General features: G+C 46.8%; 2 protein-coding genes across 5 annotated transcripts in view; one reads left to right on the top strand and one right to left on the bottom strand.

Annotated features, from left to right (window-relative positions):
* The window catches only part of dhfr (dihydrofolate reductase), a 58,134-nt gene extending 47,415 nt beyond the window's left edge, over positions 1-10,719 (bottom strand). For both annotated transcript variants that reach the window (XM_038805386.1, XM_038805388.1), the window contains exons 1-3: positions 10,528-10,719; positions 8,217-8,266; positions 5,772-5,877 (exon numbers count right to left, since the gene is read on the bottom strand). In XM_038805386.1, coding sequence (XP_038661314.1) covers positions 5,772-5,877; positions 8,217-8,266; positions 10,528-10,661 — 290 coding nt within the window. In that variant the 5' untranslated portion in view covers positions 10,662-10,719. The remainder of the gene's footprint in view (positions 1-5,771; positions 5,878-8,216; positions 8,267-10,527) is intronic.
* Positions 10,720-16,071: 5,352 nt separating this feature from the next.
* The window catches only part of msh3 (mutS homolog 3 (E. coli)), a 378,564-nt gene continuing 370,703 nt past the window's right edge, over positions 16,072-23,932 (top strand). For 2 of the 3 annotated variants that reach the window (XM_038805384.1, XM_038805385.1), the window contains exon 1: positions 16,072-16,359. In XM_038805384.1, coding sequence (XP_038661312.1) covers positions 16,213-16,359 — 147 coding nt within the window. In that variant the 5' untranslated portion in view covers positions 16,072-16,212. The remainder of the gene's footprint in view (positions 16,360-23,932) is intronic. The other variant, XM_038805383.1, reaches the window with a different exon arrangement.

The raw sequence follows: 23,932 nt of genomic DNA, 5'->3' as shown, positions 1-23,932 counted from the left end.
ACAATGATAGGTAGGAAAGTAAAATGCCAAGAGGACATATGAAGGCTACAAAGTGACATAGAGAGGTTAAGAGAGTGGGCAAAGATCTAGCAAATGCAGTATAATGTGGGAAAATGTGAAATTGTCCATTTTGGCTGGAACAATAAAGAATAATCTAAATGGTGAGAGAACGCAGAGCTTTGACATGCAGAGGATCAGAGTTTCCTCGTGCATGAATTGCAAAAGTTAGCATGCAGCTTCAACAAGTAGGAAAGCTAACAGAAAGTAATTGTTTATTGTGAAGGAAATGGATTACAAAAAACAGGGAGATTATTCAGTTGAACAAGGCATTGGTGGGACCACATCTGGTGTATTGGTCTCCTTATATTTTTTTAAATTTAAAGTACCCAATTCTTTTTTTTCCCCAATTAAGGGACAATTTAGCGTGGCCAATCCACCCACCCTGCACGTGGGAGGAGACCCACGCAGACACGGGGAGAATGTGCAAACTCCAGGTGGACAGTGGCCCGGGGCCGAGATTGGCCTGGGTCCTCAGCTCCACTGTGCCGCACCTTTCTGGCCCCACCATGCCGATCTTTGGTCTTATTTAGTGAAGGATAAACACAAAAGTGGGAAGCATGATGCACAATGGTTAGCACTCCTGCTTTACAGTGCCAGGGACCCCGGGTTCAATTCCGGCCTTGGGTGACTGTTTGTGTGGAGTTTGCATGTTCTACCCGTGTCTGCGTGGGTTTCCTCCAGTTGCTCCAGTTTCCTCCCACAGTCCAAAAATGTTCAGGTTAGGTGGATTGGCCATGATAAATTGCCCCTTAGCTTCCGAAGGTTAGGTGGAGTTACAGGGATAGGGCAGGTGAGTAGCCTAGCTCAGGATGCTCTTTCAGGACCTTGGTGCAGACTCTATGGTCTGAACGGCCTCTTTCTGCACCGTAGGGATTCCATGAGGTCTTGACAGGATGGGTGTGGTAAATATGTTTCCTCATGTGGGAGAATCCAGAACTAGGGGTCACAGTTTAAAATAAACGGACACCGGACTTCCGGTTGTGGCTATGCCTAGGTAGGCGATAACAAATTTTTGGGCCCTTTTAAGGAGCTCCAGCGGTACTTCGATGACGATTCCCGGTGTGGGAAGGAAACAGTGAGGGTCCCCCAGCGCTGTTTGGAGTGGACCAGGAGTGGGGTGGTCAAAAAAGCGGCTTTGAAGAGAGGAGAACGGGCGTGAAAAAGCAAGATGGCGGCTGGCGAGGATCAGGCAGCGTGGGCCCAGTGGTCACGGGAGCAGCAGGAGATCGGATATAAAGGCGGAGATGCTGGCCCCTATGAAGGCGTCGATTGAAAGGCTGGTGGAGACCCAGAAGATGCAGGGGACGGCGATCAAGAAGGTGCAGCAGAAAGCCTCTGATAATGAGGACGAGATCCTGGGCCTAGCGGTTAGAGAGGAGGCGCACGAGGCGCTGCACAAAAAATGGCAGGAGAAGCTGGAGGACCTGGACAATAGGTCAAGGAGGCAGAACCTGCGGATTCTGGGTCTCCCTGAAGGTGTGGAGGGGACAGATGCTGGGGTGTATGTGACCACGATGCTGGGTACGCTGATGGGCACGGGGGCCTTCCCGTGGCCCCTGGAGCTGGATGGGGCGCACAGAGTCCTGGCAAGAAGGCTGAGGGCGAACGAGCCGCCGATAGCTATGGTGGTAACGTTCCATCGCTTCACCGACAAGGAGTGTGTCCTGCGGTGGGCGAAGAAGGAGCGGAGCAGCAGGTGGGAGAACACTGAGATCCGTATTTATCAGGACTGGAGTGCAGAGCTGGCCAAGAAGCCTGCAGGATTCAACCGGGCCAAGGAAGTCCTCCACGGAAAAGGGGTGAAGTTCGGACTGTTACAACCGGCGAGGCTGTGGGTTACATATCAGGACCGGCACCACTATTTCAACACGCCGGATGAGGCGTGGACTTTCATCAAGAATGAGAAGCTGGACTCGAGTTAATGGACTGCAGTATGTTGTGGGAGTTGTTGGTGGGAGGGAGGGGGCGGTGTTATGTTGGGGTTTTCCCCGTGTTTTTGTGGCCCCCTTTGCCCTAGGCCCTCGAGGCTTTGGGCGAGGTCGCAGTTGGGAAGAGCTGCGTCACAGGAGATGGGATTGGCCCAGACAGGGAGCACGGTTTACCCGCGAAATGGAAGGGGTGGCATCTGAAGCTGGGGGTTTGAGTGTACGGTACTTTGCTTTGTTTTTCTCTCTCTGTTCACATGGGGTGTAGGGGGTGGAGGACTCTCTCTACCCCACTTAGGTGTGGGGGGGGGGGGGTGTGGAGACTTGTAAGGGGAACCCACAGGGGGATTGGAGGTGGAGGCGGGAGGCTGGGGTCAGCATGAGTCAGCTGACTTACGGGAGCGCAATGGGGGGGGTAGGGGGATTAAGCGGATGCTTGTTTGGGGGAGGGGGGGTTAAGTGGTGGGAGGTTTAAGGGGGGGGCTGGGATGCTGCTGTGCTGATTGAGGGGGAACTGATGTTAAAGGGGCGGGGGGGCTCCACCTGGGGGGGCTGGAAGGTGCGGTCACGTGACTGGCCTAAAAAAGGAGATGGCTAGTCGGGGGTAGCCCCCCGATCAGGCTGATCACGTGGAATGTGAGAGGCCTGAATGAGCCGGTCAAGAGGGCCCGTGTGTTCTCGCACTTAAAGGGGCTAATGGCAGACGTAGCCATGCTACAAGAAACGCACCTGAAGATCGCGGATCAAACCAGGCTGAGGAAAGGGTGGGTGGGGCAGGTTTTCACTCAGGGCTGGATGCAAAGAACAGGGGGGGGGGGTCGCAATTTTTGTGCGCAAGCGGGTGGCATTTGAGGCGGCGAGTATTGTGGCGGATAAAGGGGGTCGATATGTTATGGTGAGTGCACGTTGCAGGGGGCCTGGGTGGTGCTAGTGAATGTGTATGCTCCGAACTGGGATGATGCAGGGTTCATGAAGCGGATGTTGAGTAGGATTCTGGATCTGGAGTTGTGCAGTTTGGTAATGGGGGTGGGGAACTTTAATACGGTCCTGTACCCGGCGCTGGATCAGTCTAAGTCGAGATCGGGTAAGAGGCCGGCAGCGGCCAAGGTCCTGAGGGGGTTCATGGACCAGATGGGGGGAGTGGATCCGTGGAGATTTGCCAGGCCAAGGGCGAAGGAGTTTTCCTTCTTCTCCCACGTGCACAAGGCTTACTCGTGGGTAGATTTTTTCGTGGTAAGTATGGCGCTAATTCCGAGAGTGGAGGGGGTGGAGTACTCGGCCATTGCCATCTCGGACCATGCCCCACACTGGGTGGAGTTGGGGCTGGGGGAGGAGAGAGGCCAATGCCCTCTGTGGAGAATGGACGTGGGACTACTGGCGGACGAGGAGGTCTGTGGGCGGGTCCGAGGTGTATCCAAAGCTATGTGGAGACCAATGATAATGGGGAGGTTCCGGTGAGTGTGGTCTGGGAGGCGCTGAAGGCAGTTGTGAGAGGGGAGCTAATCTCGGTCAGGGCCCACAGAGAGAAGAGGGATAGGATGGAGAGGGAGAGATTGGTGGGGGAGATACTCAGGGTGGACAGGAAGTATGCGGAGTCCCCCGAGGAGGGGTTGCTGAAGGAGCGCCGGAGCCTGCAGGCGGAATTTGACTTGCTTACCACTTCCACTGATGATGTCGCAGGCTCTGACCTTGCTTGTCCTCAAGTGAGACAAGGACCCTCTGCAATGTGGCTCCTATAGGCCGATTTCGCTCCTTAATATAGATGCCAAACTGTTGGCCAAGGTTTTGGCCACTAGGATTGAGGACTGTGTCTCGGGAGTGATTAATGAGGATCAGACAAGGTTTGTGAAGGGCAGGCAGTTGAATACAAATGTGCGGAGGCTCCTGAATGTGATCATGATGCCCTCGGGAGGTGGGGGATGTAGAAGTGGTGGCAGCAATGGACGCGGAGAAAGCCTTCGATCGGGTGAAGTGGGAGTACCTGTGGGAAGTGTTAGGCAGATTTGGGTTTGGAGAGGAATTTATAGAATGGGTTAAATTGTTGTATTGGGCCCCGGTAGCGAGTGTGTCGACGAACCGGCTGGGGTCGGGGTACTTTAGATTACACTGAGGGACGAGGTAGGGGTGCCCCCTGTGTCCCCCCTGCTGTTTGCCCTGGCAATTGAGCCGCTGGCCATGGCATTGAGGGAGTCCAGAAGCTGGAGGGGGCTGGTTCGGGGGGATGGGGGGGAAGCATTGTGTTTCACTGTATGCGGATGACCTACTCCTGTATATTGTGGATCCGGTGGAGGGGCTGGGGCGGTATAAGCTGAATGTTGGAAAAAGCGAGTTCTTTATGATACAGGCGAGGGGCCAGGAAAAGAGACTGGAAGAGTTACCACTTAAGATGGTGGAGAGGAGCTTTCGCAACTTGGGCATTCAGGTGGCTACGAGCTGGGGTGCCCTGCACAAGCTCAATTTAGCATGGCTGGTGGATCAGATGGAAGAGGACTTTAAGATGTGGGACATGCTACCGTTTTCCCTGGCGGGCAGGGTGCAGTCCGTAAAGATGACGGTCCTCCCCGGGTTCTTGTTTATCTTCCAGTGCCTCCCATCCTCATCCCCAAGTCCTTTCTCAAGCGGGTAAACAGGATTATTGCGGGATTCGGTGGGGGGGGGGGGGGGGAAAGAGAGAGAGAGAGAGAGAGAGAGAGAGAGAGAGAGAGAGAGAGAGAGAGAGAGAGGTAGAGGCTTCAGTCTGGGCCCCGATATGGAACAATCACAGGTTTGTTCCCAGTAGAGTAGATGGGGGTTCCTAATCTGGCACAGGGCGGGTATCAAAAGGATGGGGGACTTGTTCATTGATGGGACTTTTGCTAGCCTGGGGGCGCTGGAGGAGAAATTTGGGCTACCCCCGGGGAATACCTTTAGGTACCTGCAGGTTCAGGCATTCGTGAAAAAGCAGGTGGGGGAATTCCCGCTGCTGCCTGCCCGGAGGATACAGGACAGGGTGGGCTAGGGCGTGTGGGTAGGGGATGGCAAGATATCGGAAATACATCAGGAGCTGCAGGAGGCGGAGGAGGTCTCGGTGGAGGAACTGAAGGGCAAGTGGGAGGAGGAGCTGGGTGAGGAGCTGGATGAGGGCCTCTGGGCTGACGCCGTGGGCAGGGTCAATTCCTCCTCATCTTGCACCACAGAACGGTTATGGCCATCTGCACTGAGTGTTGGGAAAGGGCAAGATCAGGCTTGGGCGTGTTGCATTTTCTATTTCTCCTTCATGACTGAAAGGCTTAAACTTCAATAAATACTACTTGGGCAGTACCCATGGAGGTACCCAATATGGGGTCAACACGTTCAAGGAAATGGAGCATGATATTGGGGGGGGGGGAAGAAAAAGTTAGGCAAACAAATGATAAGGAGAACAGAAGAGGAAATTATATCACATAATACTGTAATAGAGCCATTATTTTGATTTATTTTATGCAAATAATACAACGGTGTTGCTCTCTAAAGCAAGGAAAGTAGAAACTGTATTTTCCTTACCTAAAATAATTGGGTGATTAAAAGTAAAAAAATTAGATTGAGACAAGATGATATGCTAAAGTCTAAAACAGCGTCTAGCAGGTGTCAGTTTAATCACGTTAATGCAGTATATATTCCAAATGATTATATAAAAGGTTCAAAAGCAAATGTTATCATGCATTTTCTACTCGGGTGCAGGTTTCATTTACTAGTGTAAATCAAATATGATGGATAATATTGTTATTTCTCTTTACCAGGAACAAATATCACCTCTCAGATACTTACTTAAGTTCTCTGCTTAGTACAATATTTATTCGGTCTTTAAGGGGCCTGAACTTCTCCGGAATAGAGAACCACGTTTTCCTCCCCATGACGACAGCATTGCATTTCCCTGCCCGAAGTTCAAACGTAACATGTGTCACTTTCACAGAACGAGTGTGAGCATATTACAAAAACTAATTGCAGCTGATCCCAGTCAGACTCGGCTAGCCCTTCCCTCTGTCCCACCACCACTGCCCAGCTCAAGAATGCCCTGACTTTAAAGTCTCTCTTCTCTTTCCCCCCCCCCCCCCTCCCCTCCCCAAAAGACCAAAAACACTTGCCTTAACATGGAGTGCCAGGGCCATGATCGGCTTGGCAATAACCCGACAGACATTTCACACCAGCAAAAATGGGTATGAAACAGCATTCAATGTTTTAAAAGATTCTAAACCAGAAGTAGTGCAACAGTGACACATAGTGGCAGAAAAATGAATATGGCAGAAGGCTGTTGTATTTAATATTCTTAAACAAGGGCAGCTAATCAGGCTGCTGGCTATTCAACCTCTTATACCTGTTGCCATTCAGTTAGACCATTGAGCATAGAACATACAGTGCAGAAGGAGGCCATTCGGCCCACCGAGTCTGCACCAACCTACTTAAGCCCTCCCTTCCACCCTATCCCCGTAACACAATAACTCCTAACCTTTTTGGTCACTAAGGGCAATTTATCATGGCCAATCCACCTAATCTACAGGTCTTTGGACGGTGGGAGGAAACCAGAGCACCCGGAGGAAACCCAGGCAGACACAGGGAGAGTGTGCAGACTCCACACAGACAGTGACCCAGTGGGGAATTGAACCTGGGACCCTGGCGCTGTGAAGCCACAGTGCTATCCACTTGTGCTGCTGTGCTGCCCACTGTAGCTGGTCCTTGCCTCCACCCCATTCATCTGCCATAACTCCATATCTCGAGACCAATTACAAAAGATCTCCGATCTCAGTCTCGAAAATTTTAATTGTCCTAGTATTCACAATCTCTACGGCCCTCACATAAACAAGTGCTTCACGATTTCATTCCTGAATGTGTTGGGTTCTAATTTTAAGATTGTGCCTCCCTTAATCTACTCTATTGAACACTTAAACATTTCTATTAAATCACTCCGGAATTTTCTGAACTCAAGGGAATACAAGCCAAGTTCATGCAATATGTTCTCAGAATGTAACTCTTTTATGTCCTAGTATCATTGTGGTGACATAAGAGCACGACATAACCTGATAATTCTCATTAGTTAATAATAAACAAATGCAGGAGATCAGGGAGATAGTTTCAGGATTAACTATCCATTGTCAAGCAGTTGTTGCAACAGAATGAAGAATTAGTAACTCCACTGGCTGCAACTGACAAATTCAACTATTTATGGCTGAAATAATGAATGAGCTGTAACATTTAGTTGGGACAGCAGTCATAACCTGGATCTTGAGTATTACAGAGACAGTTCTTGTTGAAGCTTTTTGTCTCGGAACGGGACATATAGAAGAATACAATGCAAGGGAAATCAACAACTTTATACTATATAAGAGAGTGTTGATTGGTTGAGAAGTGGACTTTGTTTGGTAGAAGTGTTGCCATGGAGAATGCACCAGTTGATGGCGACTAACAATTAATTGCCAAGCATGGTTTTAAATTTAAGTCAGCTGGCTTGACTCGATTGGTCAAGGCATTGATCTAAGAAATGAACCAGCAAATGGTTGTCACTTATTTTGTTTAGCTGAAACAATGTGTGTACATGTTCTTTCTGTCTGCAAAGAACAGCGCCCTGTTTATTTAATATATGTAGCTTCTGGTACACACAAATATGCCCCACCGCAAGCTCGACTGACAATCTTAAATTGATTGTCAGCGTAATGCTTAGCTTATTGAGGATTAGCAAATGTTGTCCAATTGTGAAATTATATCTAATGTTGGATACGGTTTTGAGTTTTGCAACTGTGCCCACGACAAATAGCAGAAGGGATATGCTGTTTGATATGATTAATATATTAATACAGAGCTCTGTACTTTGCAGACAGAAATAATGTACACATATTGCACCTGCTTCAGCGAAACAAAAAAACAGCCATTTACTAGCTCGTTCCTCAGGACAATGCTGTGATCAATTAGAGTCGAGCAGTCGGATTTAAATTTCATAATTGACAGTTAACTGTCAGTCACCATCAACTAGTGCATTCTCCATGGCAACACTTCTACCAATGTCTACTTGCCAACCAATCAGCACTCTCTTCTCATACAGTATAAATTTGTTGACTTCCCTTACAATTAATACATTCTTGCAAATGTCCTAATGAGTGCAAGAGGAAAAACTTTGACATAAACATATTTTTACACCAGTACTAAGTTCTATACTACTAATGACTATTTGTAAACCTGGTTCAGCTACATTCAGTAATATTTTTAAAGTGTCGGTAATACCTTCTACTGTTGGTGTGGTGGTCATCTTCTGGAAATACTTGAGTTCTTTGCTAAAAGTTGAAAAAGCACAATTTGAAACAGTCGCTTTAATTGACTTAAGTAACATTTACTTTGAGCCATTTATGCACCACTTCTTTTGAATATTTGCAATTAAACTATTGATTACTAATTTATTTTTGCAATGAACGTATACCTCTATAGCGATCAAATAACTCCCCATAATCTTCTTAGAATACAATCGCTAAATCTTTGAATCCACCGACAGAAAGCACAAAGCAAAAAAGGAGAAACTCCAATTCCGTCCCTGAGACAATCAAAGCAAGTTCCAGGAGATCAAATAACAGACTCATTGTTCAATCTCCCAGCTACTTTTTAACAGCTATGTTTTTGAGCACTTGCAGTGAATCCATATCCATTGCACAAGAGCAAATAATTTGCAATGTCAATGACCTTTTGTACCCAGCCTATTTCTATGCATAGAGAACCTAACTATACTGTTAGTTTGCACACATAATCCTGGTTCACTCTAACCTATCCAAGTGGTCTAGCCGCAAAGAAAAAGAAAAGTTTATTTCAAGGACCTCAATAAAACTTCTGGTGGTCAATATTTCCAAGCCTAGCCAGCACAGTTGCGCAGTGCTTAGCATTGCTGTCTCACGGCGCTGAGGTTCCAGGTTCGATCACGAATCTGGGTCACTGTCCGTGTGGCGTTTGCATATTCTCCCCGTGTTTGCGTGGGTTTCGCCCCATAACCTAAAGATGTGCAGAGTAGATGGATTGGCCACGCTAAATTGCCCCTTAATTGGAAAACAAAAATGAATTGGATACTCTAAATTTAAAAAAATAAATATTTCCAAGCCTATTGTAGTACTCAAGGACTGTTGCAATCGTAATAATAATCTTTATTAGTGTCACAAGTAGGCTTACATTAACACTGCAATGAAGTTACTGTGAAAATCCCTGAGTCGCCACACTATGGTGCCTGTTCAGGTACAGAACAAAGGGAGAATTCAGAATATCCAATTCACCTAACAAGCACGACTTTTGGGACTTGTGGGAGGAAACCGGAGCATCCAGAGGAAACCCACGCAGACCTGGAGACACTGCACAGACAGTGATCCAGGCCAGGAAACAAACCCAGGTCCCTGGCACTGTGAAGCAGCAGTTCTAACCACTGTTCTACCGTGTCGCCCACTAGGTTACCGTGACACTTGGTTATTAGCCAAGTGACTCTCATCTGTAATAAAAATAAAACATTCTGAAAATACTCAGCAGGTCTGGCAGCATCTGTGGAGAGAGAGAAGCAGAGTTAAAGTTTTGGCGCAACGACCTATCATCAGAACACTCTCATCTGAATTTTTCTGAAGGTACATGTGAGGGACTATATCAGAAACTGACAGTCTAGATGAGGTCTATTCTCGGTCTCATATGATATAGCGAGGTGGTCAGAATCTGGTTGGTCTTTCGTGACAAAGATGACCATGTTCATCATCTGGGGTATTCGGTGGGTACTTAGGTGAACACTAAGGCTGATTTGCAGCTGGAAGGTTCCACTGAAAATAGGCGTTATACCACAGCGATCCTGGAAGAGCTTCTCAAAACTCCCAAGTGAAGCTAGTGTAGAATAACTCAACATGGCGCCAACAGGGGTTAATCATAAGAAGTTGGCGATTTGGCCCCTCAAGCTTGCTCTACAATACAATTATGGCTGATGCGATTGTGCTCATAACTCCACCTTTCTACCTGCCACTGACAACCTCCTCCTCTCATAGATCAGAAATATGAATTACCAGGTACACAGAAAGTGCCTGGAAAGCGAGCCTCCCTGTGGCCACTACATGTAGGTGCCACAAGAACTGGCAGTGCACGTTGAAAGTCTCCACCAAAATATGGGCGGGTATATTCAAACACACTAATGAAAGGAAAACATCAATTAATACCACAGCCACATGGAATGCAGTCGGTTCTTTGTGCCCAATATTATTAAAGCAGGCAGACGGGTATTTAAACAGTAGGAAAGGCAAGTAGTTGCAGGGCATCCCCTTTTAGCACCTGATGCCAGTTGGGACAAGGGAAGGCGACGCGCTCTCCTGTTCTGCACTCTAACGTGCAGATTCCCTATGTACAGAAATGGGTTAGGTCCAGAGGACTCTTTTTGCACCACAAGGCGGAAATCCCTCTCGGAACGCGAGAATCTCATTTGGGGCGATGGTCGGGTAAAATACAGAAAGCTGCAGTTAGAAACTCTACCGGCAATGGTCAGGTGAGGAAGGTTCAGCACTCCTCTGTCTGTCACTGCTGGATTACTTACTTCAATCTAATCGGATACCAGGGGAAGTTTCCGTCTTTGCCGATCCCCATGTTCGGGCAGACAGCTACGATACAGTTCATCAAGCGGGGCATCTTTCTGCTTTGAGACCAAGAGGCAAACACAACCACAAACATAAATTAACTTCCCTGGAGCGCGGCAAAAACAGCGCGCCCAAATTACGTCAATCGCGAGCGCCCAATGAGAACCCTGTTGCTCTGAACTGTTACAGTCATCACTGGGTCCAAAGGTACAAAACATGTCTCCACACTATAACAGGCCAAATCTGTCTCCATCTACATTGCGATTGGGAAGCTTAACAGAATAACTGAGATTTCATTGGTTTCTCCATCTCTTTCCTCCATTTATATGGCAGGTGAAGAAGTAATTTTAGGAAATTAAAGGCATTAGCATCCTTTTAAACCAAATCTGTTGTGTTTCACCTGCACGCTGAAATATTTTGCTATATCTCGTCTCAGTTTGTTAAATGCAAAATGTTCTTTGGGTCTGGATCAAGCAGCTTTATTAATACTGTGGCATTATTGTGAGATGATTCATCTCGCCTCCTCCTGAGGTCCCCTACACATCAAAAAATGGCTGAAGACACAGAATATTGCAACGGCGATGGCTGTGACAACATTGCAGAAGACCAACCATACCTAATTTTACATGAGCCTGAGTTCATTGTCCTGTTTCCCGGGCTGTATGGTGGTGGGATACTGTTTGTCCTGCAAGTTGACCCTTTTAATCTTGTGCACATGTAGTGCCTGCTCTCTTCCTGTCTCCATACTCATACAGCTCTTAAAAAAAACCCTATTCTGACCCTGCTCTGGCAGAAGCCACTCCCCTGTTTTGTACGAACCTCCACGGCAGGCTGCCCCTTTATTTTCTCCGCAAGAGTTGATCATCCTGCCAGCAGTAATACTGAAGACATGTGGTCCGAAACTAGCCAAGCAGTTCCAATACAGCTACCTCACTGGCATCTATCCGACAATGTGGAAAATTGCCCAGGTGGGTCAAGCTAACAAAAAGCAGAACAAATCCTGCCCCAATTTCTGCCCCATCAGTCTACTCTTGATCATCACAGTGGTTAGCTCTGTTGCTTCACAGCACCAGCGACCCGGGTTCAATTCCCACCTTGGTTCACTGTCTGTGCAGAGTCTGCACATTCTCCCTGTGTCTGCGTGGGTTCCTCTGGGTACTCCGGTTTCCTCCCACAAGTCCCGAAAGACGTGCTTCTTAGGTGAATTGGACATTCTGAATTCACCCTCAGTGTACCCAAACAGGTACCGGAGTGTGTCGAGTAAAGGATTTTCACGGTGACTTAATTGCAGTATTAATGTAAGCCTACTTGTGACAATAGTAAATATTATTATTATTCTAAGTGATGGAAGGTGTCATTACCAGTGCTACCAAGCAGAACTTACACAGCAATAACCTGTTCACTGACACTCAGTTTGTGTTCAGCCAGGGTCACTCAGCTTCTGACTTCATTACAGGATCCAAACATGGATAAAAGAGCTGAATTCCAGATGTGAGGTGAGAGTGACTGGCCTTCACATCAAGGTGCTATCTGACCAACTGTGGCATAAAGCAGCCTCACAAAACTGAAGTCAATGGGAATCTGGGGAAAACTCTCCACTAGTTGTAGTCATACCTATCACAAAGATTGGTTGTGAGAGGTGAATCATCTTTGTCCCAGGACATCACTGCAGGAGTTCCTCAAGGTAGTGTCCTAGGCCCAACCATCTTCAGCTATTTCATCAACAATCTTCCATCCATCATTTAAAAAAAAAATTTAGAGTACCCAATTCAATTTTTCCAATTAAGGGGCAATTTAGCGTGACCAATCCACCTACCCTACACATCTTTGGGTTGTGGGGGCGAAACCCACGCAAACACGAGGAGAATGTGCAAACTCTACACGGACAGTGACCCAGAGCCGAGATCGAACCTGGGACCACTGCGCCACCGTGCTGCCCGATCTTCCATCCATCATAAGGTGAGAAGTGGGGATGTTTGCTGATGATATTGCAATGTTCTATACCATCCGAAATTCCTAAGGTACTGAAGCACTCCATGTCCATATGCAGCAAGACCAAGGCAACATTTAGGCTTGGGTTGATAAGTGGTAAGTGACACTCATGCTACACAAGTACCAGACAATGACCATCTCCAACAAGAGAGTACCCAACCATCACCCTTGACATTCAATGGCATTACCATCACTGAATGTCCTACCAGCAACATCCTGAGGGTAATCATTGACCAGAAACTTAATTGGACTAGCCATATAAATACTGTGGCTAAAAGAGCAGCTCACAGGCTAGAAATCATGTGCTGAATAACTCACCCCTGACTCCCCAAAGCCTGTCCACCATCTGTCCACCATCTACAAGGCATAAGTCAGGAGCTTGATGGGATACTTTCCACTTGCCTGGATGAATGCAGCTCCAAATACATTCAGAAGCTTGCCTCCATCCAGGACCAAGCAGCCCACTTGATTGGTATCCCATTCACCATCATAAACATTCACTTCCTCCACCATGAACATATTTTGTAACACCTACAAGATATACTGCGGCAACTCACCATGTTTTCAGTAGCATGTTTCAAAACCCCAATCTCTATCACCTAGAAGGACAAGAGCAGCGGACGCATGGGAACACCCAAGTTCCCCTCCAAGTCACGCACCATTCTGACTTGGAGTTTTATCATCATTCCTTTACAGTTACAGGTCAAAATCCTGGAATTTCCTCCCTAACAGCACTATGGGTTTCCCTATATCATATGACTACAGTAATTCAAGAAGGGAGCTTCTCAAGGACAATTAGAGAAGGGCTCAAATGCAGGACTAGCCAGTGATGCCTGTATGCTGTGAAAAAAATTTAAAAAGCAAACTAAACAAAGGCACAGAGTCTTGAGACAGAACTTGCAAATCTTTGAAAAGTGGTGACATGTTAAGGGATGTTCATAATTTTAAGTGTTATTCTTATCGGCTAATCTGTTTTTGCGATGCTGGTTTAGGTATACATTTTGTTCGGGATACTGAGGAGAACTCCCCAGCTGTTTTTGAATAGTGCCATGGGATCTTTTCCACCCACTTGAAAAAGAAGACAGAGCCTTAGTTGAAATCTTACATCTTAAAGATAGCACCCCTTACTTACCATGCGGCACATTTTCAGTACTGCACTGAATTTTGAGCTTAGGCAATGTGTTCTGGCCTATGGACTGGGGCTTGAACGTACAGCCTTTTGTCATTCAATAAAGAAGATTTTCTGACATTCTGGATTTTTAAATAATATTTTCCCCACAGGAACATTAACATCCCTAGAGAGAACTGAGCAACTTGGAAGAATAACCGAACGCACTTTCAGCTTCAGACCAATATTTGATACTGCTGTCCGTGTCCTGTCAAGGATACGCAGCTCCTCCACAGGGTGCCCGGCTGTAGCTTTTGCAGAAACAATTTGCAGAGAAATCAGCAACATTAATTTCAACTTTTTGGGAGAAAAGAAAGGCTTGCATTTATTTAGCAGCCTGGGCAACCTCAGGTCACCCCAAAGCACCTTGCACCAATGAAGTACTTTTGAAGAGTAGCCATTGTTGTAAACACCAGCAGCCAATTTGCACAGTCATCTCTGACAAGCAGCAATGTAAGGAATTCATTTTTTATGATGTTGATAAGAGGGATATATTATTCACCAGGACGCCAGGTATAAAGCACCTGCTTTTCTTTTATGTAGAATCCATAGGTAGAATTCTGCCATCCTGACAGAATATAAAGTTCTCACTCCACAGTATAAATATTTCCCACTTTCTCTGAATGTTATCTTTGACAAAGAGTCATTGGACTCAAAACGTTAGCTCTTTTCGCTCCCTACCGATGCTGCCAGACCTGCTGAGATTTTCCAGCATTTTCTCTTTCGAATCCCTTTCTCTAGAATAATACAATTTTGATTATGTTGCCACTGCTTATTATCCTTTCTTAATCTCTTTGCGTTTGTTCCCGTTAGGCTACACATGGTCATGTCAGCTCTTCAATCTGTTTGGAGTCTTCCCGCAGCGCTGGGTCCTGCACAATAGTGCTTAATTTTGATCCTGCTGTATCTTTGCGAAGAAACAAAGAAAAATGTTGGGCGCTAACCAACGGCCGCATTGCACTCTGGCCCAAGCACAGTATGGCTGGTGAATGCTGGGAGAGGCGTCTCACAGGATTCCAGAATGTCTTAATGCCTCACGGGATCCACCTAAGTCCCACGGGCCGTTCGAGTCAGAAACATGGCCATCAGTGGCGTGACCAAACGGCCTCGCCGAAGCCAGTTTAAAATGGACTTTGGCGAACCTACCCGGGATCCACCGGCCTCTCCAGCGAGACCATAGCCGTGCACCGTTCAGCACTGGTCTCCCGGGCTATTGGAGGCCCCTCAGTGGTGACGGTGACTCCCTGGCCTTCTCCTGGAACATGGCCACCCTGGAACTGCCAAGTTACGCAGATGGCAGTGCCAAGTTGACTGGAGCGCTCTCTGGGTGCCAATGCAAGGGTGCCCATGTACCAGGATGGCACTGCCAAAGGCCAGGGGCCATGCCCATGAAAGGAGGGTGGAGGAGGGATTTGAAGGGTGGTGGTGGTGTGCAGGGCAGGTAAGAAGGGGAGGTGGGAGGGGTGATGGGTGGGGGTCTTGGAAAGGGAGGGGCCTGTAAGTGGGCATAGGGGGCCTGAAGAGGGGGGACCCCATAGCAGGCTGTCCTCACTTGTTGGGGGGGGGGGGGGGTTGTGAGGTAGTGCCCATGTGTATGGGGGTGACACTACCTATGGGTGGGGGTGTGGGGGATTATTAAGCTCACTTAGAGATCCAGGCACTTTCAAATTGGTGGCCCAATCTTGGAGTTCAGCTCCCCAGTGCAAAAAAACAGTGTGGCCTAAACCGGTGAGAAACTCCCCAGGGCCCAAAAAAGTGACTAAGGGTGGGTTCTCCAGCCACGCCCGGCCAGTGACTGGAGAATCCCGCCCGAAGCCAATGGACTTTTCCATTGCTCACATCTTGCTGGTGGCGATCTTGCGGCGGGCGGGTAGAAAGAATCCAACAGGTTTCAGTGAACAGCGGTGGGGAACTCGCTGGCAGGGAAACTCCCTGAAAAAACCACCACAAATGAATTTAGAATCTTTGGGGGGAGAATCGCACCCGTTCTATTTTTATGAATCAGATACCCTCAATCACGACACAGGAGAGAAGATAGATGATTCAAGGGCTTTAATCGTCTTAAAGGGCCAATGCCTTAAAGGTAAGGTACCATTATATCAGCTACTGATAACATTCGTCACAATGAACAAGATGCACCCTTTAAAGAATACATTTTGCTACTGATGGTATTTTACAGGGAAGTGGAAATGGCACGCTTTACAGTCAGCATGCTCCCTTTGATACATTGTTGTGAAGTAGAGGTATTCATTGTTGCGATGTTACACTGTTACAGTGGAGAGGGTGCAGCTTTAAGGGGAGGACACAGCAGCACGTGGGTCCCGGCTCCGGCAGTTCTAACTCTGCCTCTGACGTGTTTTCGCGCGTTCCCGTGCGCCGCTGCAGCAGCTCGGGGATTGATTGGATCTCGGTGCTGAATTGCACGTTTAGTAAGGGGCTTTACTCGCCTGTGAAGTGGTGGAAGGGGGCCTGGTGGATATTTGCAATGTCCAAGACGAAAGGCCGCGGGATGAAGAATGTTGGGAAGCAGGCTGTGATTAGCAAGTTCTTCTGCCCTGTAGTCAGCAATGCTCAGAGGCAAGACAACAATGCAACAACAAGCTCCCTCACCTCAGAGAGATCAGGGCAGCAGGTGAGTTATTGCTGGGTTACGGTGTGCTCTTCATTTGAAGACTGGTCAATTAACAAAACTAATTCCATGCGATTTTGATGTGTAGTGTTTGTATACAAAATGCATGTTCAGACATGTGATGGCTTGACATGAGTAATTTTGTTTTGTCAGCTACCTACTTTCTGATGTCTTTGATTCTAAACATTCATTTTTTTAAAAAGGTGATTTCTATTTTGTGTGTCTTATTTTGTTGTTGCTAGTTTGGGGGAATTTGTAGCCTGTGGGAGTGTTGTAACTTTTCTTGTGTTGCTTTATAGTGTTGTCTGAAACTCTGAACTCTGGAGGCCTGCATGGTGAGAGCATTTGCAATTTGCATGATGCATGCAAAGGCCACCTGGCTCAACAGACCCATTACCTTCACAGAGGAAATGTAATTGTCTTATCAAAGATCTGCTCAGTACATTTACGTCTCAAGGATGGGTTACCCTGAGTTAAAGTGAAGTTAAGAAAAACACTCCAGGGAGGGCTAAAGCTTCCAAGATGATTAAAGGTATAGAAATTAAAATGTCAGGATAAAGAACCACTTATGACACATGTAAGGTTCATAATAATTTGAGAAGCATGCTTAATATGTAAGTACAGAGGAGGTTTAAAAACAGGATAAAGAGCAAATACAGAATTCACTAATATAAGGTTTAAAAACACTTTCAGTTCCCTTTATGTTGCCAGTAGTCTTTTTAAAAATCTTTCATAGAATGTGGGTATTGCTGGTAAAGCCATGCCAGCACTGTGGGTAGACCTACAGCAGGTGGACTCCAGCGGTACATCTTGAGGGCAATTAGGGATGGGCAACAAATGCTGGCCTTGCCCGCAATGCTCACCTCTTATGAAAGGATTAAAAAATAGCTGCATTGCAGAGATGACTCTTCCCACCTACGTCAGCAGGTCAGAGTTTTTACTTTCTATAGATTATTTGAATGTCTCTCTGTGACCTAATCTGTAAAGTTTTCAACTCTGCTCTGAAACAGAAGTATCTTTTAAATAGTCGATTAGCATAAAATTAGTTCCTTTCACTGTATACCCCCTCCCCTTTGTACTCAACAGTCTGAGTTGAACAACTTGCTTCAAATTCATCCATGTTTCTCAAATTCCATCAAACTGTATTATTTCCTAAAGTGATTTCCTTCCAGTGCCGAATAGCAATGATGGTAACAGAATATTAATCCCATTACTTTCCTTTAAGATGTAACCTTTATTGTTGAAAAAAAAAATCAAGGCTAATTTAAAATTGTTGAATTTTAATTACTCATTTAACATCTGTTTTAAATCTTTTAGGAGGCTCTTTCACTACCAGTTTAGCATTGGTATGAAATAATTTTGTATTGATGTTTAAACTGACTGTAGGTCAAGAGTCTAGCCTGATTCCTGTGGAAGCAAAGTATCACACAGCTGGTACAAGTAGAATGTAAATTCAATGTTGTGACAAATCTTGTTTGGAAAATATATATTTTAAAAAGTTTTTATTGGTTATTTACATTTGACTTGTAGCAATGTTCTTACATCAGTGTTTAAACATACAAGAAGCAAGAACGAGGGATCCATTGAAAATGTACAGTACAAAAATAACAAACTGGGATTAAAATATAACACAAACTGGGAGTTAATGTACTTTTGTTGTAAATAGCTGGAGAATGTATGTGCAGGTTTGGGGCCTATTTGCTTTAGGCCCCCGGTAATCGGGTGCCTGACTGCCCTGTTCCACTGTTTGTGTGGCTCCCTAGTATTAAAACATATTTTAAAACAAACTTACTGGCTTGCCTGTGGACACCCTTGTTGTTATGGATATCCTGGGCTTTCCTCCCCTCTTCGGTGCCCTTTTGGCCCCTCTACCCTGTTTTCCCTGTGTCTCCCCATTTTCTTCTTTGATCCCTTCTCTCTTTTCCCCCACCCTCCATCATTTCCTTCTTTGTCTGTTTTCAGTTCCCACCCCCTTCCTTTATTGGTTACTGGTTATGAACAGGGTTCTCAAATAAGTTGGTGAATTGCTTCCATGTGTTGTGGAAACCCTTTTCTGATCCTCTGGTGAATTCTATTTTTTCCAATTTGAGGAATTCAAATTGGTTGGCACTGCTGATTTCCTGCTGAGCAGGAGTCTCCGCTGGCTGATTATTGAGGCAAAGGTTAGAGCATCTGCCCCTCTCTAAAGAGCTCTGCCTGTGCTGATACCCTGAAGATCGCCACTTCTGGGTACGGCTCCAACATCACCCCACAACCTTGAACATGGTCTTGAGAAAGGCTGTCTAGTACACGACAAGTTTGGGACAGGACCAGAACATGTGGGAGTGGCTGGCCAGCCCTCACTGGCACCGTTTGCATTCATCCTGAACCTCCGGGAGGAACTTGCTCCTGCGTGCTCTGGTCAACTGTGCCATGTGCATTAGGCTCAGCCCTGCACATGAGGAGGTGAAATCTGTCCTGTGCAGTGCCTCCATCCAGAATCCTCCCCCTATTGCCATGCCGAGTTTTTCTCTCCCATTTTTCCCTCATCTTGTCCAGTGTTGACCGTATCTCCTCCAGTAGTCGTTCGTACATATTGGTGCAGTTACCGTCCCCTAGTTTGCTTGCGGTTAGAAGTCTGCCCAATAGGGAGTGTCCTGGCTGTTGGGGGAATGTTGCTGTCTCCTTGCGGAGGAAGTGCCTGAATAATAATAATCTTTATTGTCACAAGTAGGCTTACATTAACACTGCAAAGAAGTTACTGTGAAACCAACGTAGACGTTAGGAGAACGTGCAGACTCTGCACACAGACAGTGACTCAAGCGGGAATCGAACCTGGGACCCTGGAGCTGTGAGGCCATAGTGGTAACCACTGTGCTACTGTGCTGCCCAATCCAGTGCATTGTGGCAAAGAAGAGATAACACTGAGATTTGGAGCGAGATCTACCCGAATGGGAATCGAGTCCCATAACTTTGTTTAGCTGGGTATTTCCCAGCACTCTGGGCACGGAGAACCCCCACACTATCAAGCGGGACTCTGTTCCCATTAGGATAGATTCAGGGCCTCAGCGGGGAACATCCCAACGAGGCCGCACTCAGTCACGTTTTCTGCAGTGAGGAGCTCCACATACCGGAACTCCTGAGTGCGGAAGGCGATCGGGACGCCATTTTTAAATAGCATCCTGATCTCTCGACCCCCAAATGTGCCCAATATCCCAACTCACCGATAAGGGATGATGGGTCCCGAGTGGTGGTGCCAGGCTGGAAGTGCCAAGGTACCTTGGGTGGTACCAGCAGTACCGGGGTGCCACCCTACACAAGGAGCAAGCACCTGGTGGCCTCCAATCCCCAGGGCAACTGCCTCGAGTGCTGTTCCATCTGGTCCCCATTTGTGGAGACCAGCACTGAACAACGCTCGGCCAAGATCTCTAAGGCACAGGGACTCCAAGGTACAGGGACTAGATCCCTATTCCTTGGCTAGATCGTGATTAGTGCATATTGATGAGACTAGCTGTCTCGCTGTAATATGCAGATTTTAAAGAGGGCCGACGCCCTCTAATCGCTGGAGAATCCTGCTCGGCTGGCGATCAGCAGCACCACCCACACCTGCAGACTGGCTGACAGGCCTATCGCAACTTCTCCACCCGGAGAAGATCATGTTTACCATCCGAGGGTCAAAGGATAGCTTCCACAAAGCGTGGAGGCCATTCGCCAACTTGCTCCAGAATCTGTTTGAAGCCAACAGCCAATAGAATGGGGGAAGGGGTGTCGATGCATGCGAGCCAACGGGACCACAGGGAGTAGACAGGAAACAGGGGTGGGGGAGGTGCCATACTCGTCAAATGCTGCCTTGTTGTCAAAGGCAGTCTCTCTCGTCTCCGCTCTGGAGTTCAGCTTTTTTGTCCATGTTTGAATCAAGGTTGTAATGAAGTCGGGAGCTGAGTGACTCTGGTGGAACCCAAATGAGTGTCAGTGAGTAGACTATTGCTGAGTAATTGCTGCGTGATAACATTGTTGCTGACCCTTTCATCACTTTACTGATGATTGAGAGTAGACTGATGGGGTAATTGGCCGGGTTGGGTATATCCTGTTTTTTGTGTACAAGACATACCTGGGTAAATTTCCACATTGCCGGGTAGATACCAGTGCTGTAGCTGTACTGGAATAGCTTGGCTAAGGGCGCGGCAAGTTCTGAAGCACAAGTCTTCAGTAAGTATGTGGAAGTATTGTCAGGGCCCATAGCCTTTTCAGTATCCAGTTCCTTCAGTGTATCATGTGGTGTGAATTTAATTGGTTGAAGACTGGAATCTGTGAAGCTTGGGACTTCTGGAAGAGACCCACACAGATCATCCACTCGGTACTTCTGGTGAAAGATTATTGTGAATGCTTCAGCCGTGTCTTTTACAGTTATGTGCTGGGCTCCTCCATCATTTGAGGATGGAGATAGTTGTGGAGCCTCCTTCTCCATTGGGTTGTTTAATTGTCCACCACCATTCATGACTGGATGTGGCAGGATTGCAGAGCTTAGATCTGGTTGTGGGATCACTTGGCTCTGTCTATCACTTGCTGCTCATGTTGTTTGGCAAGCAAGTAGTCCTGTGTTGTAGCTTCACCAGATTGACACCTTTTTTTCAGTATGTCTGGTGCTGCTCCTGGCATGTCCTCCTGCACTCTTCATTGAACCTGGGTTGTTCTCCTGGTTTGGTGGTAATGCTAGAGTGGATGATATGCCAGGCCATGAGGGTACAGATTGTGGCTGAGTACAATTCTGCTGCTGCTGATGGCCCACAGCGCATCGTGGATGCCTAGTCTTGAGTTGCTAGATCTGTTCTGAATCTATCCCATTTAGAACAATGGTAGTGCCACACAACATGATAGAGGGTACCCTTAATGTGTAGACGTTCCCTCTGGTGGAAAAATATAGCACTTGGAGCACAGATTTCAGGTAAAGAAGCAATGGCAACATGAGGGAAAACTTTTCTACGCAGTGAATGGTTAGGATCTGGAATGCACTGCCTCAGTAGTGGAGGCAGATTCAATTGTGGCTTCCACGAGGAAATTGGATTGTTATCTGAAGAGGAAGAATGTGTCTGTCTTATTAATCACATTGTTGTGGTCCAAAGACAATCACTTGTGAATAACAATTGAATCTGAAAGGTTTGCAGGCAGTTGCATTGTTAAACAGGTGATGGGTATTGGCCTTGTGCTGTGGATAAAGGGGAACTAGTGGATGTACTGTTCTTGGATTTCCAGAAGGCATTTGATAAGGTGCCATATCAAAGGTTATTGTGTAAATTAAAAGCTCATGGTGTGGGTGTAACATTTTGGTATGGATAGAAGATTGACTAGCTAATAGGAATCACTTGGCATGAATGGGTCTTTTTCTGGTTGGCAAGATGTGATGAGTGGTGTGCCACAGAGATCTGTGCTGGATCCTCACTTTTTACAATTTATAGAAGTGACATGGGTGAAGACCCACCATTTTCTCTTACCTTATTTGCTGCTGACAAAAATGGACAAAATGGTCTTGGGTCCCTTTGGCCCTCGTACACGCTCCTCCAATGGAACCTGTTGGATGAAGGTGAAGCCTTCCGGTGTCGGAAAGTATGGTCTCCATCTGTCCAAAGTTCTGCATTTTTTTCCTGTAACATTTTATCAAATAAACCCCCCCCCCTGAACTTATAAAAAGGTTTTTAAAATTGAATGAAATAAATAATAAAATGAATAACCCCCCCCCCCCCCCGAACTTATAAAACAAAAAGCTGCGACAGTTTAAAAAATATAGCGGCTGCACTGCACATGCGTGCCTGATCATCGACGCGCATAGTTTTTTTTTACTTCAGATCTTTATTGAAAATTTTCTCTACCAGTGTACAAATCTTTCTAGAAACAGGGTTGTGCACAAGCTGCAACTGAAGCTGTGTGCAGTTCTGGTCAGCTCATTTTAGGAAGGATGTGGAACCTTTGGAAAAGGTGCAAAGGAGATTTCCCAGGATGTGGCCTGGAATGGAGAGTAGGTCTACGAGGAAAGGTTGAGGGTGCTCGGCCTTTTCTCATTAGAACGGAGAAGGATGAGGGGCGACTTGATAGAGGTTTATAAGATGATCAGGGGAATAGATAAGAGTAGACAGTGAGACTTTTTCCCCGGGTGGAACAAACCATTACAAGGGGACATAAATTTAAGTTGAATGGTGGAAGATATAGGGGGATGTCAGAGGTAGGTTCTTTACCCAGAGAGTAGTGAGGGCATGGAATGCACTGCATGTGGAAGTAGTTGAGTCGGAAACATCAGGGACCTTCAAGTGGCTATTGGATAGGTACATGGATTACGGTAGAATGATTGGGTGTAGATTAATTTGTTCTTAATCTAGGACAAAAGTTCGGCACAACATCGTGGGCCGAAGGGCCTGTTCTGCGCTGCATTTTTCTATGTTCTGTGTTCTAAAGTTGTACATACAGCACCTCATTGCTTCAATGAGGTAGGTGTACATCAGTATCAAAGAACAGGCAATTTACAAAGTGAGAGTAAGGAAAGTTGGCACAGATTTTAAAAGGCTTTTAAAAACCGATCCGACATGGCTTGTCCATTGGTCCGAAGGCCATCGAGAATCAGGATTAGTGTAAACCTCTTCATTGTTTTCAGAACATGCACTCGGTTGAATTTCCCACTTAAGACCCAGAAACCAAAAGGAAACAGAATCACATTTCAGCTACAATAGCAAACAGGGTTTACCTGGCCTGAAAGGGTTAGTATTCGGATATATTCCCGTCAGCAAAGGATCATGTTGAGCGTTCTGCAGGCAAAACTGCTGCAAATCCGTTGCAGCCTGAGACACCTTCAGCCTCTTGATGTCTAACTCACAGCGCAGTTGCTGCACCATCTTCCTGGAGGCGCTCAGATTGGCAGCGACTGACATCACAGCCCAGAGCGGGGCTGGGGGTCTAGGTGGGGCAGGGCGGAGCTGGGGGTCTGGGCGGGATGGGGCTGGGGGTTCGGGAGTGGTGCTCTCTCTCAGGTGGACTCCGGGCGTTTTCCGCTTTCGCTCCCCGCATGCACATAGTTTTGTGCATACGTGCTGATGATCGTGCGTGCATGCGCAATGAAGCCAAATTTTTTTTTACATGTTCGCTGCCATTTTGAAGGCCGCTTGCAGCCGGCGTTATTAAAAGCCAGCTGCTGCACGGGGATTTGCGCGAATGGGAGCGCCGTGGAGGACCGCTCCGCGACCCATCCGCGGGTCGCGCCCCCGAATTTGAAGAACACTGCTCTAAGGGTTGCAAATCTCTGGAACTCTCTTCATCAAAAGGCAGGGGAAGCAGAGTCTTTGAATATTTTTACAACAGAGCTTGATAGATTCTTGGTTAACAAGGGGGTAAAGGGTTATCGGGGTAGGCAGGAATGTGAAGTTGAAGCCATGATCTTATTAAATGGCAGAAAAGACTCAAGGGGCCGTGTGGTATACTCCTAATCACATGTCCACCTATAAATAGGGATGGAATTAGTTTAACTCAAAAGACTATAAATCCTCACCTGAGGTGAGGAGGAACTGGGAGAACTGTGACTTTGCTGACTTGGAAATAAACCTGGTTTAAGGTA

This window comes from Scyliorhinus canicula, chromosome 8 (assembly GCF_902713615.1).
Source record: "Scyliorhinus canicula chromosome 8, sScyCan1.1, whole genome shotgun sequence".
Lineage (NCBI taxonomy): Eukaryota > Metazoa > Chordata > Chondrichthyes > Carcharhiniformes > Scyliorhinidae > Scyliorhinus > Scyliorhinus canicula.
This window is presented reverse-complemented; position numbering and strand designations above follow the sequence as displayed.